The 19470-nt window shown below is 38.2% G+C and overlaps 1 protein-coding gene across 4 annotated transcripts in view; it reads left to right on the top strand.

The window, feature by feature from the left end:
* LOC105548061 (mitogen-activated protein kinase kinase kinase MLT) overlaps positions 1 to 19470 on the top strand; it is a 198530-nt gene that overhangs the window by 14842 nt on the left and 164218 nt on the right. For all 4 annotated transcript variants that reach the window (XM_011991902.1, XM_011991900.1, XM_011991903.1 and 1 more), the window contains exon 2: positions 1162 to 1354. In XM_011991902.1, coding sequence (XP_011847292.1) covers positions 1196 to 1354 — 159 coding nt within the window. In that variant the 5' untranslated portion in view covers positions 1162 to 1195. The remainder of the gene's footprint in view (positions 1 to 1161; positions 1355 to 19470) is intronic.

Genomic DNA, 19470 nt, shown 5'->3' with positions numbered 1-19470 from the left:
CAAAGTACTGGGATTACAGATATGAGCCACCACACCCAGCCTAGTCATTGTGTTTCTTTAAGTTTTCCTTATGCTAGAAGTTTCTCTGCAAAACAAAACAAAACAGAAAACAAAAAAACCTTTCATGACATTCACAATTATGAGGAGCCTAGACCAGATGTTTTGTAGAATGTCCTAGAAATATAGATCTGTCTTTTTGCTCCCTCATAAGGTTCTGATGTATGCTTTTTGCAAGAATACGTGCACCAACTTTTTTATCCACCATTTTTAAAGTTTTTATGTAGGTTCAAAATTTTAGCCCAATTTTAGTTCAGTTTTTGTGTTTGTAAGTCTCATTAATCTATGGTTTGGCGTAGGGTGTTAAGAATGGCCACTTACCTGGAGAATAGTAAAACTCTTCAGACCGTAGGAAAGATCACTAGAATAATCTCTGGGAGGGGTAATACGTTTCTCTGGAAACAAGCATAATATTTTTTAACGTCCTTGGCAGTATTCTTTGGATGACTTAATATATTGTAATCAAGGGCAAATTTTTCTATTCTTTAAGTTTTGTTACAATATACAGTCCAGGGAGCCACTTCTGGCAAACACTTGACCAGCTTTTCTGTTATCCCTAAGTTGAAAGTTTGGTTTTGGAATCTAAACATTGATTGTGTGTTCGGTTTGCAACCCTTTGGCTGTCCGTGTACCAGGGCGCTCAGCGGCTTAGGCTGTGTATATTTTGTGTGAAGTGAGCGCAGCGTGGAGAGGTGGCATGCCTTAGATGCCAGGGGAGCTATGCAAGCTTGTTGTGGAAAGCATGCTTCCCGCCTGTCAGGGCTTCCTGATAGGAGACCTGGTGACACAGTAGCCTTTCGGCAGAGCTCCTCGGGATGGGTAGGAAGTGCTGCTGCAGGTTTTGTCAGGGGGAAATCTGAGCCATTTCTCTGTGGACAGCTGTGTTTCAAAGTCTGGGCAGGTTGTTGTTGAATTTTGCGTGGGCTGCCAGGGTGAGTGTTTTCATTTCGATTTGTTTATAATCTTGCTTTTCTTCTTCCTAAGTCACCGTGACTTTCTGGAAGTTTCACAGGACTCGTTCGTGATATATTATCTAAAGTAGGATTCAGAGGATTTAGCCTAATATATTTGTAATTCAGCTTTTCTTTTTCTCTCTTTCTGCAGATTTTGTGGAAGTATAATACTTTGTCATTATGAGATGTCGTCTCTCGGTGCCTCCTTTGTGCAAATTAAATTTGATGACTTGCAGTTTTTTGAAAACTGCGGTGGAGGAAGTTTCGGGAGTGTTTATCGAGCCAAATGGATATCACAGGACAAGGAGGTGGCTGTAAAGAAGCTCCTCAAAATAGAGAAAGAGGTAAGGTCTTTTCCAGCTGACAGAAACAGTCACGATACCACTTATGTAAACTTTTTCAACCTCGAGTTAGAGGGTCACAGGGTTGCAACGGATCTTGCAAGGCCTTTGGGGCTGATCCATGAGGCCGTTCCCAATTTCCATTCTGGGAGCCCCATAAATAGAAATTATTGCAGCGTGTGCTTTAGGGTTGAATTCTACTAGGGGTCAGCTGAAGTAAGAGGATTTCTTTCCAGGGCGTGAAAGACCGAATGTTCTCTGAGCTCTCCTGGAGGCAGAGGTGAGATTTCAGACCTTCCCAGGGTTCAAACGTTTCTCTTCCCTAGGGCAGCCAAGAGGGGTCGGTAAAGAGTAATGTGTAAAGTTTTTATACCCTTTCCATTTTCTCTGCTTGAACTTCTGGTCATCAGCAATTGTCTTTTAAAAGATAAAAGGCATATTTTTTTTTAACTGAAATATGCAGTACCTGTTTCTTGGATTTCACCTCTACTTAAGGCTAACAGTGATGGGCTTTGTATTATATAGAAGTAATGGGTGCCAGACAGAGAGCTGCCCTGCTAGTAAAATCAGAAAAGGGTCTTGGCTTTCGGAGCCTGGGATTTATGCTGGTCCTAGATGAGCTCAGAGCTCTTAGAACTTTCATCCTTATCAGGAATGAGATATAACATGGTTGTCACATTCAGTTTGGTACCATGAGAATAAAACTAATTGCAGAGCTGACCTGCAGGGACTCAGCAGCATTGATAACTTCAGTAGCGACCCTCTGGAGCTGGTTTTGGTCATTTCTATTTATGTCCTGTTTTGGCTAATTATTGTTCAATATCTTCTTAAAGTGAACTTTCCCATAAATATCCTTTAATCTCCCTGAATGATTTCATTTTTTTCGTTAACTGCTGCCAGTGAACCATAGCAATTGATTAGAGAAGGAAACCCAAATGGTAGCACTTTGTGGGTTTCCTCCCAGCAGTGCTATGTAATTGTGTGATCACCAGCTGTGTTTCCAATTGTTGAAGTCAGGTTAGAAGGACTGAGATATCTCTACCTTGGTGTATCTATAGGTTTTTGGAAGGTATTAAGAAATGAGAGCTTTTAAAGCCCATCCGTACACAAAACAGAAGGGTACTGGATATAAGAAAGTCACTTTCCCTTGCCCCCATTTCTCAATCAGCAAAAATTTTTTATAGTAGCCAAGTACGAAATCCATGTCTTACCTTTCACTGAATCTAGCCCTTTTAGCTGATCAATTCATTAAGTCCTTTATAGGAAGCATTATTGTCCCCGTTTTATAGATTGGGAAATAGAGCTTTATAGATTGTGTTTTATAGATCGTGAAATGTATTAAGCTGCCCCAGGAGGGGCAAATGAAATCCAGGAGGCTAGAACCCTGTTCTTTAGTTTCTAACTTGGAAACCTCTAATTGACCAGGTATGAAGAGAAAACTAAACCTGCTCCATCCATTTATAGTCAGTTATTTATATATATGCTAATATTTTAAGCTTTAGATTATACAACTTTAGCAAAAGGAACATGTTCTTATATGATTGTTCGGTGTGAGAAAGATTTTATGAGACTTGAAACAGATTTTGATAGGAAAATATTAATTGTAACCCATTTACTCCACTCCCCCCTACCCAAGTATACCTACATAATACCTTTTCTTCTATTCTTGGAAGAGCCAGGAAAATGACATAGGAAAGTACAGGAGTGAAAGCAGGAATTGGAAACTGGCAAATCCTGCTTTTGTGCGGGTATTTAACATGAATGTAGATAATTCAGAAATTCAGTTGATTCCAGTAAACTGTAAGAGCATAACTCATAAACCTTTAAGTAGGAAAAACAAAACCTCCGCTTTTGCTTTGGGGCTTAGTCAGTGATTATGAGTGATAAAGAGACACAGTAAATTATGGCAAAGGATCCCCATTTGTACTAAAACAACATGAGTTTAAGACGTAAAAAGTTATGGCGAGGAGTTGACAGTTACTAACAAGGAAATATACATTTCTTATGTAAATAATTGTTATGCTTTATGAAATGTGTGTTGGCTTCTGACTAGGTGTTTTCTAAGTGATAAGATAAAGGTAATAAGCCCTGGATTTTTTCCAAATTTATAGATCCAGTTCCACGTCACTTGGTTGTTTTTTGCCAATGAGTTTTAGAGACAATGGAACACTTAATAAAATGTTTGCTGCTCATTTCATGTGACTCTTTAAGAATTACTTAATATTAGACTAAATATATGTTCTACAAACTTAGCAAAATGTGGAGAAAATATATACCAAACTCTAACTTTGTTTATGTGAGTGGAGAAAGGAAGACTATTTACTTTCACTTTATTTGCAGACCTCTAGTGTGATGAGTATGTACTACTTTTCTCTGTTTTAGTGGTTATAATATTACTTTATTTAAAAACAAAAAAGAAAGACTGTATTTACTTAAAATCTCTGTCGCTCTTTAAAACTTTTTTTTAAAAAATTTTTAAACCTAGAGAACAATTAAAAGAATACTACCATGAACTCTAGTACATTATATTCTTCCCCTAGACTCACCATTTAGTAACGTTTTACATTTACTTTTTCTCTATTTATTATTGATTTACATGTATTCATATATAGTACGATTTTTGCTGAACCATGAGAGTACATTATAGATGTTATGTACCTTTATCCCTAAATACTTCAGCATCTCCCAAAACACAACCACAGTACAATTAACAAATTCAAAAAATTTGACAATGATAACAGTAATGTTATTTGTTATACAGTCTATATTCACATTTTGCCAACTTTTGCAATGCGAGCTTTTGATGGCAATTTTTCCAACCCAGGATCCAATCCAGGATCATATATTGCATGTCATCAACATGTCTGTTTAGCCTGGCTTAATCCAGAACCGTTTCTCTGCCTTTCTCTGTCTTTTAAGATGTAGACATTTTGGAAGAGTATAGGACAATTGTTTTGTAGAATATCTCTCATTTGCAGGGGGTGATTTCCTCCTCCAGCCCCCAGCCTAGTCAGAGTTTATGTAGTTTTGGGAGGAAAACTACATAGGTCATGTGTCCTTGGTGTGTCTTAATGGGTGTCTTGTGATGTTGGTTAGTCTCATTATTGGTGATGTTAGTTTTGAATCCTTAGTTAAGAGGGGTTTACCCAATTTCTCCACAGTAAAAGAAAATACCTATTTTTCCTTTGTAATTAATAATTAAGCTATTGGTAGATACTTTGAAGCTAAGTAAACATCTTTCCTCAGCAAACATTTACTAATGATTTTAGCATCCATTGATGATTCTTGTTTGGATCAAATAGTATTATGATGGTTTACTGTGCAGAAAGTAAAAAGTTCTAGCATAAGTGAGTTTGCCCTTCTTTTTTCCTTTCATCCTTTATTCATCCATCCATTTGTGTAGTTATTGTTTGATTGTATACTTAAAGACTTTTTGGAATTCAGAATGTTATAATCCATCAGTGTTATTCATTTTCATGCTTAACTTATCCCAAATTTCGCAAATAAGAGCTCTTTCCAGCTGACTCTTGTGTCCTTTTGACATGTCACCAACATTTTTTGATGATTTTCTTACTTCAGGCACAAAAAGATGTACTAGGCTCATTTACTTCCTGTCTCATTCCTGGAGTCAGCCATGTTTTCAAGAAGCCCTGAGTCAATAGACCTGATTTTGGAGTATATTATTTAGGAGCCAAGATTTGGGTACTAGGATTGTTTACTTTAGACTTTTTTAAAAAGAACATTGTCTTTTTGGCAGAAATTATAGAGAAATTTTATTTATGAAAGCATTTAATTTGAAATGTAAACTCATGGGTCTGGTTAGCTAGCATCTGTGATACACTGCTATTAGGAATGTAAATTGGTAAACCTTTCTGGAGAAGAGTTTAGCAAAATGTATCAAGAATCTTAAAATGTTTACTTCTTTGGGCCAGGAATCTTACTCTGGGACTTTATCCTAAGGAAATAATCAGAGATGTGCAGAAAGATGGATATAATTATAGGATTCTTCTCAGATGTATAACAAGGAAGAATTGGAAGTTACAAACTATGTTGCAGCATGTACTTGATTTCTCTTCCATTTGGAAGAACATTTAGAAAGCAAGGAAAATGCTCATTGTATAGTGCTAAGTGGTGAAAGGAAGTTACAAAACATTATATACAATATGATCCCAGGTGTAGGTTTTATGTCTGTATAGTGCTTTTATTTTTCCTATACTGTACTTTGTTTTTCATATTTTCCGATGATGATTTTACATTTCTTTTCCCCGCAGCATTTTATCGTGAAAAATTTCAAACATAAAGGTGAAAAAGTTTTGTAAATATTTGCATACCTACCATCTAGTGCCTATCATTAATGTAAATACTTGCTTTATAAGATGTGTATGCAGCTGTCTAACCTTCCATTTATTGATTCATTTTTGATATATTTCAAATAAGTTGCAGGCATCAATGTGCTCCTTCTTAAACACTTCATTGTGTATATTTTTACTAGAGTTCAGTATGTGTTTGCAGTTTTGTTTTCTTCTGGGGTAAAATTTACCTCAAGTTTTGAGAAATGTAAATACCACATGACCCACTTATTTACTTTTATAATCAGAAAAATTCAATTTAAAGACGTATAAGTGTGACAATCTACATCACTTTCTTTCTTTCTTTTTTTTTTTTTTTTTTGACATGGGGTCTTGCTCTGTTGCCCAGGCTGGAGTACAGTGGTACGATCTCTGCTCACTGCAGCCTTTGCCTCCCGGGTTCAAGCGATTCTCCTGCCTCAGCCTCCCGAGTAGCTGGGACTACAGGCACCCGCCACCACGCCCCGCTAATTTTTTGTAGTTTTAGTAGAAACAGGATTTCACCGTATTAGCCAGGATGGTCTCGATCTCCTGACCTCGTGATCCGCCCACCTCGGCCTCCCAAAGTGCTGGGATTACAGGCGTGAGCCACCACGCCTGGCCAATCTAGTGAATTGAGTTTTGTAAACCTCTTTAGCATATCACACAACACTACCTTTCCACTCTCAATATGCAGCTGTAAAGTGTTTAATGTTTACTTTCATATTGCTTTTCCATAGCAGTGCAAGACCTCAGTTTAGCTGGTTTACATTATTTGCAGATTTACTTACAGTGTACTATTTATTTCTGTTTTTAGAAGTGTTTGCAATAGGAGAAAATCATATGATCTTAAGCATATACACCAAAGGTAAGAAAGGAAGCCACTGTTGTATCTTTTTGATGAATTCCAGATGAGCTGGGATCAAATTGAACTGCTTAGGCAGAAATTTGAGGGACGAGTAGAAGTGGCACTGAAAGACATTGTGACCGCAATGTCCTATTTACATCTACTGCCCAGAGGAGAACACTGCCAACATGACAGAGTTCATCAGCTTGAATGTTAACTTTTGAAAACAATTAATTGGCCTGGCGCAGTGGCTCATGCCTGTAATCCCAACAATTTGGGAGGCCGAGGCGGGCGGATCACGAGGTCAAGAGATTGAAACCCCGTCTCTACTGAAAATACAAAAATTAGCCAGGCCTGGTGGTGGGCGCCTGTAGTCCCAGCTACTCAGGAGGCTGAGGCAGGAGAATTGCTTAAACCCAGGAAGCGGAGGTTGTAGTGAGCTGAGATGGCGCCGGTGCACTCCAGCCTGGGTGACAGAGCGAGACTCCGTCTCAAAAACAAAACAAAAATAAAAACAAAACATAATTAATCACAGCAACTTAATTGTGCTCTTGTGGTATATTTGATAATACATTGAACAAGATATGTCTGTACATAGTATTTTTTTTCTGTCTGGAAAAGATGGGAACCTGACAGCCTTTATGTTAACTTGCAATCTGTTGATATTCAATTGATATTAGGAAACCACATTTAAGTATGAGATACGAAAGAAACACAATTCCTTTTTATTTTCTCAAAATAATCAAAAGGAAATAGAATCCTTAAGAGGTAATATACAAGGCCTTTTCTTCATCTGTCTTGGCTTTTGTAAGACACCATTACCCTTATTTTAAAAGTAAAAGCATCCTACCAAATTTCACTGCTTTAGAAATGTTGGAAGCCAGATAAATTCAAGTTTCAAATGTATTCCACATTATAAATATTTATAGATAAGGAGAGAAGATCAGTGTGTCAAACTGGTTATAATAACAGGAACTATCAATAATTTTTATATAAAGGGAAAATACCTGTTTGAAATAGGAAATGTAATGTTGAAATTGACAGAGAACCAAGAGCAAAAAATAAAAAGCTTTTATTATACTCAGTTAATATGGTATTGTTTAGTGATTTATGGAAGGCTAAATGTTATCACTTTATTAGCTCATGGGAAGGAGATGCTTCTTTTCTATGCAGTTCTATTGCTTTTTATTAATAAATTCTTTACATTTGTTTTAATTGTAAGTGCTATTTTAAATATTTCCCCCTGCCCCAAACACAATAACAAGAATAATGCCACATTTACTTTCCTTGTAAATCCTCTCAATATTTAAGTGTATTGATGGGACCAATACAAATAAAAATTAAGTATCTTAGATATTTGACAACTGCTATTGAGTTCTGGCATAGTTTCTGTAATAACTTGTCCAAAGTGGTGCTCAAGAGTGGCCACTGGTATTTTTAAGCATGGAGAGAGCTTTCTTAACTATACCAGAGCTAACGTTTTAAGTTGGTACAAGTTGAGCATCCCTAATCTGAAAATCTGAAATTCAAAAGGCTCCAAAATCTCAAACTTTTTGAGAGTAGATGTGACACCACAAGTGGAAAATTTCACACCTGACCTCACGTGACAGGTCGCAGTCAAAACTTTGTTTCATGCCCAGCATTATTTAAAGTATTGTATAAAATTACCTCCAGGTGTAAGACATAGATGAAACATAAATGATTTCATGTTTAGCCTTGGGTCCCATCCCCAAGATATCTCATTGTATATATGCAAATATTCCAAAATCTGATAAAATCCAAATACTTCTGGTCCCAGGCATTTTGGGAAAGAGATACTCAACCTGTACTTTCAAATGTACCCATTTATGGCTGAAGAATATTTGTTATAGCATCTCCACATGCCTAGTCTCTTCCCCTTCACTCAGGAGTCCCTTTGTGAGTTATTAAAATAAATAATCTCATATAAAATTTTTCTCTCCACAGTTAGAATTTACTCATTCTGGATTTTATCCTTTTAGGTCAGTGGTTCTCCAAGTGTGGTCCCTGGACCAGCAGCATTAAGCATCACCTGGGAATTTGTTAGAAATACAAATTCTTGGGCCTCACCCCATGCCAAATGAGTCAGAAACTGGGAGGTAGCGCCCAGCAATCTGTGTTTTAACCAGCTTTCTAGTTGTTTCTGATGTCCACTAGAGTTTGAGAACCACTACTTATATTGTACCTAGTCAATCATATTCTAAATATAGACAGCATAACTTCAGTTTGGAATTTTGGGTACCTTGTCAAAAGGTGGCGGAGAGGTTTTCGCTCTTAGAGGCCTTTAGGCTCTTAACTTCACCCATGTAGATGACCACCTATGCACATAATGAACCAAAGGCTGACTTAGGAATGGCAAATGTACATGAAACCTCAGGCAAATACTGTCAAATTCCAGCCCCTTCTCACACTGGTACTAATCTGACTTTCCAGCCTTTTTTTCCTTCCCTCCCTCCCTCCCTCCCTCCCTCCTTCCTTCTGTTGTTTTTTGTTTGTTTGTTTGTTTTTGTTTTTTGTGTTTTTTGTTTTTTTTGAGACAGGGTCTCCCTCTGTCCCCCAGGCTGGAGTATAGTGAGCTCACTCTAGCCTCGAACTCCTGGGCTCAAGCCATCCTCCCAGCTCAGTCTCCCAAGTGGCTGAGATTACAGGTGCAAGCCCTCTCACTCAGCTGTTTTATTTTGTCTTTTTAAATTTTCTGACACGATCTCTCCACTCCTGTCCAACTGTTCTTCTGTATTACTTTTTAAATTTCTGTAGCCTTGTTCACATTCTTTCCTTCACTTGTAATACCTTTGTCTTCCCTGTCTGGGCAGATCCTACCCATTCTTCAGCTATAATTATTTCCTTCTCTATGAAGCATTCTCAGTCATACAAGCATATTTTCTTTTTCTCTTCTGAATTTATACCACGTAATACCCATAGTACTAATTTGACCGATGGTTAAAACTGCCTGTGACTCTGCATTCCAGTGAGAAATTGTCACTGAATTTTTCATGTGAACATGCTATGTCTTCTCATCTGAAAAGCAGGGCTAATAATAGTACCCACATCACAGACTTATCGAGAGGACTGAGTGAGATCGTGCATGTGAAATGTATGTAGAAGAGTGCTTGACTCATAGGAAGACTTGGATAACTGTTAACTATCACTCGCATCTTCACAACTGTACCCCACAGTCAGAACAGCAGCTAGATGTCATCTTTTGTGAAAATGTTAATTAGTTGATATCTAGGCCTCATGCTGAGAAGGGATCAGATGCCACAAATGCAGTTAGCAGCAGAGACAACCTGGCAAGGCTCAGTGTGAATACCACGGGCAAGTACATGTGTAGTGTGTTTGATGTCCTGTCGTGAGCTCTCTGAGGGCAGGACTGTCTTTGTAGCTGACACTGTCACCAAACAGGTCATGATCACTCTACCACGTACGGCTACCGCTGTGAGCCTGAATTTGGTGAAGGGCTTTATACCATTGCCCTCTTCTTCTTCACAGTCACTTTATACGATTATAATCTGCATTCGATGGAAACTAAGGCTCAGGGAAATTAAGCAGCCTGCCTAATATAAACAGCATCGTTCACGTGGGTCTTCCTTGCCAGCCACACAACACCTGCCATTGTGCTTTGCTCCTAGTGAACATTGAAGTATTTGTTCCTTGTTACCTGGTATTGTGTCGCAGTGGACATCCCTCTCATTCTTGTTCATCTAGGAAAGGTATCTCATATTGACATACCTACATTTTCATTTACTCTGCTTTGAGCTGTGAAGAGGGTAGAACTGGTGTGTCTTTACCGTGTCACTGTAAGTACAGTAACATACTTGCATTCACCTACATAGTAACAAACTCTTAGGTATTGCCCTTGCTCTAGGGTTCCTGATGTCTGGTTTTTATAAATGCCCTTGCTTTTGTGCCTTTTAGACAGGCATGCCATTTCTGCTTAAGGAATTTTAAACATGTCACTGTGCAGTGCTTTAACATTGTGCTATGTATATAAATCATCATTTTGAATTAGAGAGTAAGCAATTTAAAATAATGGATCGTTTTATTTGATAATTAACATAGTCATCATCCAGAAGTGTATATTGAACAGCCATCCATCACTCTGCTCTTTTCTACCAGACATTTCTGTTACTGGGAGCTTGTAATCTAAGACACTCCAAGGTGAACTGCTATAAAGGCAGTAGAGGAAATTGGACACATGTTGAACAAATAAATGTATTAAATGAGTAACATGTTTTACTGATATGTCTGAAGATAACTCAAACCTTAGGAGAGAGGTCAGTGAGGAAGAGCCACCAGAAAGGCTTCTCCTGGGACCAAGAGGAGTTTAGAAAATTACCTGAATTATAACTAATGTTCTTACCATGTTATGTGAAATGTAGTTACACTAAGAAAACACAACTGATTTCTTTTAAATGATTAGTATGACCATAAAAATGTTTTATTTGCAAGCCAAAGCCCCTAATCTTTCTCATTTTTGCTTCTTAGTCTTTTAAAATTTAAAAAATCCTTTCAAAGCTTTGTTAGATTACATATTTACCTGTATGTGGAGGTTATTTTCGGTTTGCCTTATGAGAAACATTGCAACTGTTATTTCACCTTTTCATTAAAGTCTTATTGATCTCAGCATATTGAGCAATAAACATTTCAGTTAGTTAATATTTGTTCTATAGCCATGCTCAAAATGTTATGCTGAAGTAAAACCAATTAATGTATTTCAGTAAAAATGTTATAGCCTGAGTAGCTGATGTTATACAAAGCTCGGCTCTTGCTGTTAGAAGAAAAATAGTATACAGCATGAATTCAATTCCTGAGAAACTCAAAGCCTAATATAGAGAATTGAGAAATTGAAAAATTGGAGGCGGGAAAAAGCAGCCCATAAGTATTTCAGATAGTTTCAAAATTGGTATGACTGTCTCTTAGTCTTCAAAAATAGAATTATCTCACTTGAATATTTTAAAAGTACCTAGAATTTTCTTCTCTGTTCTGTAGTGGAGACAGGAAGTCACTGACATGAAATTACCCAAAAATAGAGGCCATGTTATCAATTTTTTTTCACCGATGCTTGACTCGTACTCCTGATTAGGACATCCAGTTTCTGTTTGAACACTGCCACTGATGACATATGAGATGCAGGCTGCTGTAGTTTGGAACAGTTTCTTAGAAAGTCCTTTATAATGTAACTTCCAGCCATTGATCCTGGTCCCTGCCTCCGGGGCTGTATACAACAAATCTTACCTTCTTCCATGTATCAGCTTCTAGAGGATGGCATCTGTACCTTACTGATCTTTGCACTTTCTGGACTCTACACCGTACCTGGTCCACAATAAGCAATCAATAATGGATAGGATATAAGTGAACAGAATAATAAACATAATGATCACATCTCAACTTTCTCTTCTTTGTAAGATTTACAGAAAGGTTTCACTACTGCTGAATCTTCAGAAAAGAATAAAGCTTGCCATTCCTAGCCTACTTTATAGCCTTTTCTTCTCCGTGTTTGGCTGATTTTTTGAGTTCTTAGTAAATTACTTTGTCTTTGAATGAAGGGTTCTGTTCTATAGCAGCTAGAAAGGATATTTTCCTGGCCATGGTTCTTATCTGGTTTGTTTTTGAACATATTTCCCAAAAGGAATCTAAGATGCTTTTTCTTAGCCCTGCTAATATCAGATGTTCACTGATTCATGACCTGAGAAAAATTAAGGTGTCCTAAATGAAATGAGACTGCCAGAATTTTAATGACTTGAAAATATTACTCTTATCCCTGATACTGTTCTTCAGGAAAATAATGCTTGGCAGAATTCGTTGCATTAGAGAAGCAGCACTGGTAAGTATGAAAATGTTTGTTAAAGAGGGAGGAGACTGTATGGCAGCCCTGCTTTCCAGAGATCGTATTCAGCAAGTAATGTACAAAATCAGCTGATCTCACGGCATTTTAAAAACATGCCAAGCAGTGCTTCCTTTAGTGGGAAACTGAATTGCTTCCATTATTGGAACATAGAATCTACCTTAAGAAACATATACTCATAGGCGGGCAGATCACCTGAGGTCAGGAGTTCGAGACCAGCCTGGCCAACATGTTGAAATCCCATCTCTACTAAAAATACAAAAATTAGCTGGTGCCTGTAATCCCAGATACTCGGGAGGCTGAGGGAGGAGAATCGCTTGAAACCAGGAATTAGAGGTTGCAGTGAGCCGAGATCGTACCGTTGCAATCTAGCCTGGACAGCAAGAGCAAAACTCCATCTCAAAAAAAGAAAAAAAAAAGGAAAGAAAAAGAAATATATACTCATTTTTATTTCAATCACTTGGTGGGTATTTTAAAATATAATGCAAAGTTTAGTGAGCATCCGCTGCTGAACAAATCTTTAAAGTTGTGAAAGTGAGGGACTTTTTCTCCCTAAAACCTCAGGATGTCTTTTTAACTACACAGTAAAGCCCAGGCCTCTAAGTGTGGCTTGCATTCTTCCATGGGAAAAACCTTCTGCGCAAAGAAGCCTGGGGATTGTAGTAAGGCCAGGACACCTCTCTCAGACCAGTGAGGCTCTGTGGGAAATCCTGATTCTGGGTATACTGACCTCAAGTGTTGACCAGACCAAGAGCAGATTTTAAGAAGAGATCAAATTAATTAATATTAAATGGACTTGGGAGTATAGAGTGTTAAAAAGTTATACTCTGGACTTGTTTCAAAAAGGATTTAAGGTTATTAGCAGATAAAATAAGCATGTTTTGAAGTTCCAGGAAGGCCCTCTGTATCTCTGAAATTGCTCTCACCTAAATGTAAGGTGAGGAAATAGAAGAAAATTAATGTTTCTTTAGTTGCTGTTATTTACAGCTACTATTCTAAGCACTTTACATAAATTCAAGCCTACTGCTAACACCTCAAATCTTATCTTGTAACTTTATTCTTTAAGGCTGTTTCCCAATAAAACTGCAGATACCACTGAAAGAGGTAACTTTACATGTGGATAATACCTTGAAGTACAAAACATACCTGATTTGCTTCCTGAACACATATTTTTCTAGGTGGGGAGGTGCATACTTGACCCTAGGAAATTGTGACCTGAACAGATTCTGAAGTAACTTTCTTTTCTGTAATTCAGCCATCCAACAAATATTGAGTATTTATTACACGCTAGGTACTACTCTAGATACTGGAACTACATTGGTAAATAAAAGGTACAAGGATTCATGTTTTTTAGAGTTTACCTTGAAATGTGGGGAATAAGAAAATAAATGGTATGTCAACACATAAGAAAATATAAGACCTATACCTGCCAGGGCTAGGGGCTGAATTTAGTGATTCATTTCCAAAGATTCAAGTATAGAACAGGAATACTTAGTAACTTTACAGTAGGCTAACCTGACAGACGCCTCTTTAACCAAGTGATGAGGGCTAACACCACTAGTGATTAGTCAGGTTGATAACGTGTATCCCACATATGATATGGTGAGAAAAGCATTTTACCCCGGAGGTTTTTTTCCCCTAAACTCATAACCCCAGTCTAGTCATGAGGAAAATATCAGGCAAACCAAAGCTGATAGACAGTCTACAAAATACCTGGCCCCAGTGCTCCTCAAGTCTTTGAGGTTTTGGGAAACAAGGAAAGGCTGAGAAACTGTCACAGACCATGAGAGATAAGGAGATGTGATGATTGTACACAATGTGGTATCCCGAATTGGATTCTAGAACAGAAAAAAAAAGATGTCGGTGGAAAAAATAGTGAAATGTCAATAAAGCCTGGAGTTGCGTTCATAGTCATGTAGCAGTGTTGGCTTCTTAGCTTTGACAAATATACCCTGGTGATGCAGCATGTTAACATGAGGGGAAACAAGGCGAGAGGAACTGTCTGTACCATCTTTGCAACCTTTCTGTGAACCTAGAATTATTCCAGAATTAAAAGTTTATTTTAATTAATATAAGGGGAAAATAGGGCAGAGTAAGGGAGATCTGGAGTGCCAGAGGGGCTAGGGTTCAAATTTCAATAAGTTGGTCAGGGTAGGCCTCACTGAGAAGGTGACACTGAGTAAAAACTTGAATTAAGGGAGGGAACCATGCATGTGGGATAAAACATTCCAGAGACAGGCCCATGGCAGGTGGGAGCATGCGTGATGTGTTGGAGAAATAGTAAGGCGGCCATGGTAGCTGCAGTGGAGTGCGTGAGGGAGGAGAAACAGGAGGTTAGGCCAGAGAGGCAATGAGGCCAAATGGTCTTGGACCATGCAGGCAATTATAAGAGCTTCCGACCTAAATTGGAAGGAAATGGTGAGCAGGTGAATGCTTTTGAGTAATGATACGAAATGATTTGATTTACATTTTCACATGGCCACTCTGGAAACTCTGTTGAAAAGAGACTACATAGGACAGAGACAGGGGACCAGTTATAGCTGTATTGCAGTAATCTCAGTGAGAGATGCTTGTGTCTTGGGCCAGGAAGGTTGCAGTGGAGGCAGTGAGAAGTGGTTGAATTTGGGGTCGAGTTAACCAGATTTGCTCACTGATTGGACATGGGCTGTGAAAATAATCAAGGACGTCTCAGAGGTTTTGCACTGAGGAGATGGAAGGGTGTGCGTAGGGTAAGGGAAATCAAGAGAGGAACAGGTTTGTGAGCAGGTCGAGTTCTTTTTTGATACAAACAGCGAACAATTAGAATCTGCCATCTAAATACCATTTACAATGCAATAAAAATATGAAATACTTGGAAGCAACCTAAATGTCCATCAACAGATGAACAGATAAACAATATTTATTATTCAACCTTAAGAAGGAATACAGTTCTGATCTATGCTACAACATTGATGAATCTTGAAAATGTATGCTGAGTAAAAATAGGCCTAACACAAAAGGACCAATATTGTACAATACCACTTATATGAGGTACCTAGAATAGGCAATATTCAGAGACAAAAAGTAGAATAGAGATTACCAGGGGCTGGGAGAGGGAGAGTGGGGAATTATTGTTTGATAGGTATAGAATTTTTATTTGAGATGATGGAAACATTCTGGTAATAAATAATGATGAGAGTTGCACAACATTGTGAATGTGATTAACGCCCCTGAATTATGCGCTTAAAATGGTTTAATTGGTAAGTTTTATGTTATGTACTATAATTTTTAAAACAGAGTTCTATTTATAGAAAAATGAAATGCTGAAGGATAAATTTAACAAAAGTCTGTGTAAGATCTTTACACTGAAAACTATAAGACATTGACATTGCTGTGAGAAATTAGTGAATACATTTAAAAAGGAAATATATCCTACATTTATGGGTTGGAATATTTTTATTCAGATATCAGTTCCCCCAAAATTGATTTGAAGATTCAATATAATCCCAAATCATAACACAGCCAGTTTTTAAATTTTTTTTGTAGAAATTGATAAGCAGATTGTAAACATATGGCAGTGAAGAGGACCTGGAGTAATGAAAAATGAAAACAGAGAGTAATGATGGAGAACTTGTACTACAAACTTATTTAATTCCTTACCATGAAGCTACAGTAGTCAAGATAGTGTGGTATTTGTGTATAGACAGACTAGTGGAACAGAACAGAGAGTCCAGAATTAGAAATAGGGGAGTGAACTAGGGATTTGTACATGATGGCAACAATGAAGGTTCATGAATGATGCAATCTCATGACAGAAGATTCAACTCTTGGGAGGTGGTAGGAAAGAGTACTGTCTGGAGGTGCTAATGAGGGGCTCCTCACCAGGCTCTGCAGAGAAAGGGCCAAGAGACAGAACAGCAGCTATTGCAAGGGCTGCCGGGGAGGGCCAGGCTCCAGACAGAGGAGGCAAGGGAAGGTTTAGAGAAGAGGTTCAGGATAGAGGGGCTTTGTGCAAGCGTTTCAGGAGTTGAGGAGAGATGGGAGGAGGGTCCAGCTAGAATACATGCAGTCCTGTAGGAACTGGCATGAGAGGTGAGGGGGCAGCAGGAGCCGGTTGTCCTGTGCTGACCTGTACAGGGATAAGGGCACTCAGAGCCTAGTCCTGGAGTATTCAGGGCGGGTGGTCATGACCTGGCTGCCAGGGGAGGAAGGGTAGCCTTAGGCCTCCTCTGACCTCAGGAGTTGGACCTGGAGAGGAGCATATTTCCTGTGAAAATCTGTTTAATGACAGAAGGGATTTTCCACAGACTCACCTTAACTTCTGGTAGGGCGATTTGTGTAATCTGGAATTAGTCAGTGACTCTGTGCAGATAAATGTCTGAGGACAAGATAATTATTGAGAAACTGGGAAACCTAAAACCAGTAAAAACTTCTTGCCAGCATGTCCTTAATGGGAAATCAATCTATTGACAAAGATGGCAGTGAAAATATTAATGAAAACTGTAGAATGGGTTTTCATGTATGTTTTTTGTTTGGTTGGTTGGTTGTTTTGTTTGTTTGCTTTTGTTTTTGTTTTTGTTTTTGTTTGAGACAGGGTCTGGCTCTGTCACCCAGGCTGGAGTACAGATCTTGGTACACTGCAGCCTCTGCCTCCCAGGCTCAAACCATCCTTGTTCCTCAGCCTCCTGAGTAGCTGCAACTACAGGCAAGGACCACCAAGCCTGGCTAATTTTTGTATTTTTGTAGAGACAGGGTTTCCGTATGTTGACCAGGTTGTTCTCGAACTGACCTCAGGTGAAATGCCCGCCTTGGGCTCCCAATGTGCTGGTATTACAGGTGTGAGCCACCATGCCTGGCCTGTTTACATGTTTTAAAATAAAATGTGTGTTTTAAATAACGTCTTCTGCCTTGGGCTGCAAATGGAGGCATAAATTCCTAGGAAGCAATATGGCTTCGTGTTTAAGAGCCTGGGCTTTAGCGTGAGACAGGTGTAGATTTGGATGCTGTCTCCACTGCTTATTAGATTTATGGGAAAGTGACTGCACCAAGCCTTCGTTTCCTCTTTTATAAAACGCAGATAATAATAGAGTTCACATCATAAGGCTATTGTGAGGACCACATGAGGTAATCTGGGTAAGTACACCCAGCACCGTGCCTGGCTGCTACTCAGCTCTCAGTGCGTGTACCTGTGGCAGTTAGTGCTGTGATTTCAGCAGCAGACAGTCAGAACATATTTGAGATTTCTCCTCTCCTCTGTGGCTTGTTCGCACTATTTCAGCATAACTTGCTTTTTAAGACTTATAGATAACTAGCTATTTACATCATCCTAGAGTGTAATGTTTCCCAAACTTTTAAAATGTTTGTTCTCTATGGTGGTTTCTCATCCTTTTTAAAAAATTTTTCTCACCAGACAACAATGTTTTGTCATTTACTTACTTTATTTTGTGTTATAAACTGGGATTTTTAAAAATATCTTTTTAACTACACACATTCTTGTCCTCTGGAAATTGAAATCTCTCACTTAGGAATCATTGTTATATTGGATCATTGTGATTGCATCATAGAACAATTTGGAGGTATTTTTCCATGTATAAGATTGGTAGAAATGAGAAGGATTGAAACACTTATAGCTGGTGAGGGAATGGGATGATGGGCATAACACTTTCTTGGTGGAAGTCTAAAATGGTAAGCCTTCCAGAAGACAGTTTGAAAGATTGACAAGTTTTGAAATGAAATGCCTTTGACCTATCATCCTCACTTTTAGGAATTTGTTGTAAGCAAATAATTGGAAAAGTGTATGTGCATATGTATTAAGAGTTGTGTATGGCAATGCAAATCAGCAACAGTGAGCACATTCTATTCTTATAATCAGAACAAAACAACAAAACTAACCAAAGGCATGGAATCTTACTTGTGGGACAGAGACAGTAAAAACATCTTTATAATTGGTCTGTTTTGTACAGATTGGCAATTCACCCCTCTGTTGAGTTTTCAATCATGCAAAGTACCTTGAAAGTACACTCATATGCTTTTGATATTTTCTGCTTCAACTCTCCTAGAATGTCATTGATGGCCCAGAATTTTAATCTCCTTACTTACGTTTTTCTTTCTCCCAATTTATTTGCTATCATGAAGCTCAGCAGATATGTGGTATAAGTAAACATGAATTCTACTTCAGAGTTTCTCCAGGTCATAATTGGTAGCTGAAGAATTACTGCAGACATTTTAAGTTAAATGTAACTTGAATTTATCTGGGCACTAGGCACCTTCCTTTAGTATTCTTTAAGAATACAAATAAAACTTTTGGTTACTAAGCAATAATGCTTTAGGGTTTTGCCTTTGTTTATAGCTCTCTCCACATCTGGTAATTATAAAGGGGAGAAAACTGTATTTGCTCTGTAGGTGAAAACCAGTACTTGTCACCAGTACATGAAACCAATACTTGGGTGGTATTTGAAATATGTCTTTCCTTTTATTATGGTAGGTTTTTTTTTCTGTTTGTTTTAGTAAACCCATAAAGGCTCTGGAATGTCTACCCACAGACATTTGTCAGGTTGAGTAAGAAGAAATTTTCCTTTTTAAGAACTGTGTATAAAGAGAGAAGTATTTCACACCTGTTTATCTTAGCAGGGTCTGCAGAGAGAGGGAGATAGATTCCCCATTAACTCTTTCATTCAGAGAGTTTAGAAAAGAGAGTGTATGGTGACCTTCTCTGCTCTGTGGAAGGGCACTGGAGCCAAGTAGAAGGGCGCGCTATTTGTGTCTACAAACAAAAACTTTTCCTAAATTTCTCCTTTTCTTGTTGAGCCCATTTGTACAATTCTTTCAGTTCACATAGCTGAATTGTCTACAGTCATAAAATGCTAATATGATATGTTTCCAGAAACGTACTTTAGGGCTTGTAATTTTTTAAAAAATGAAAACCTTCTTTCAGTGTGGGTTCCCATTTACTGCAGTAAATGTCTTTCTCATCCTTCCTAGTAGATTAGGCAACCTAGTTGGGGGATGGGACGTGATGTATTTGTCTCCCCCAAAGGAATGTTTAATGATCTTCTTCCTTTTAAGATATTATTAAGTCAAGTTAGTAATAAGTAGGAAATAA

Source organism: Mandrillus leucophaeus, unplaced genomic scaffold (assembly GCF_000951045.1).
Source record: "Mandrillus leucophaeus isolate KB7577 unplaced genomic scaffold, Mleu.le_1.0 Scaffold40, whole genome shotgun sequence".
Taxonomy (NCBI): Eukaryota; Metazoa; Chordata; class Mammalia; order Primates; family Cercopithecidae; genus Mandrillus; species Mandrillus leucophaeus.
Note: the sequence above shows the minus strand (reverse complement) of the source record. Positions and strands in the feature narration are given on the sequence as shown.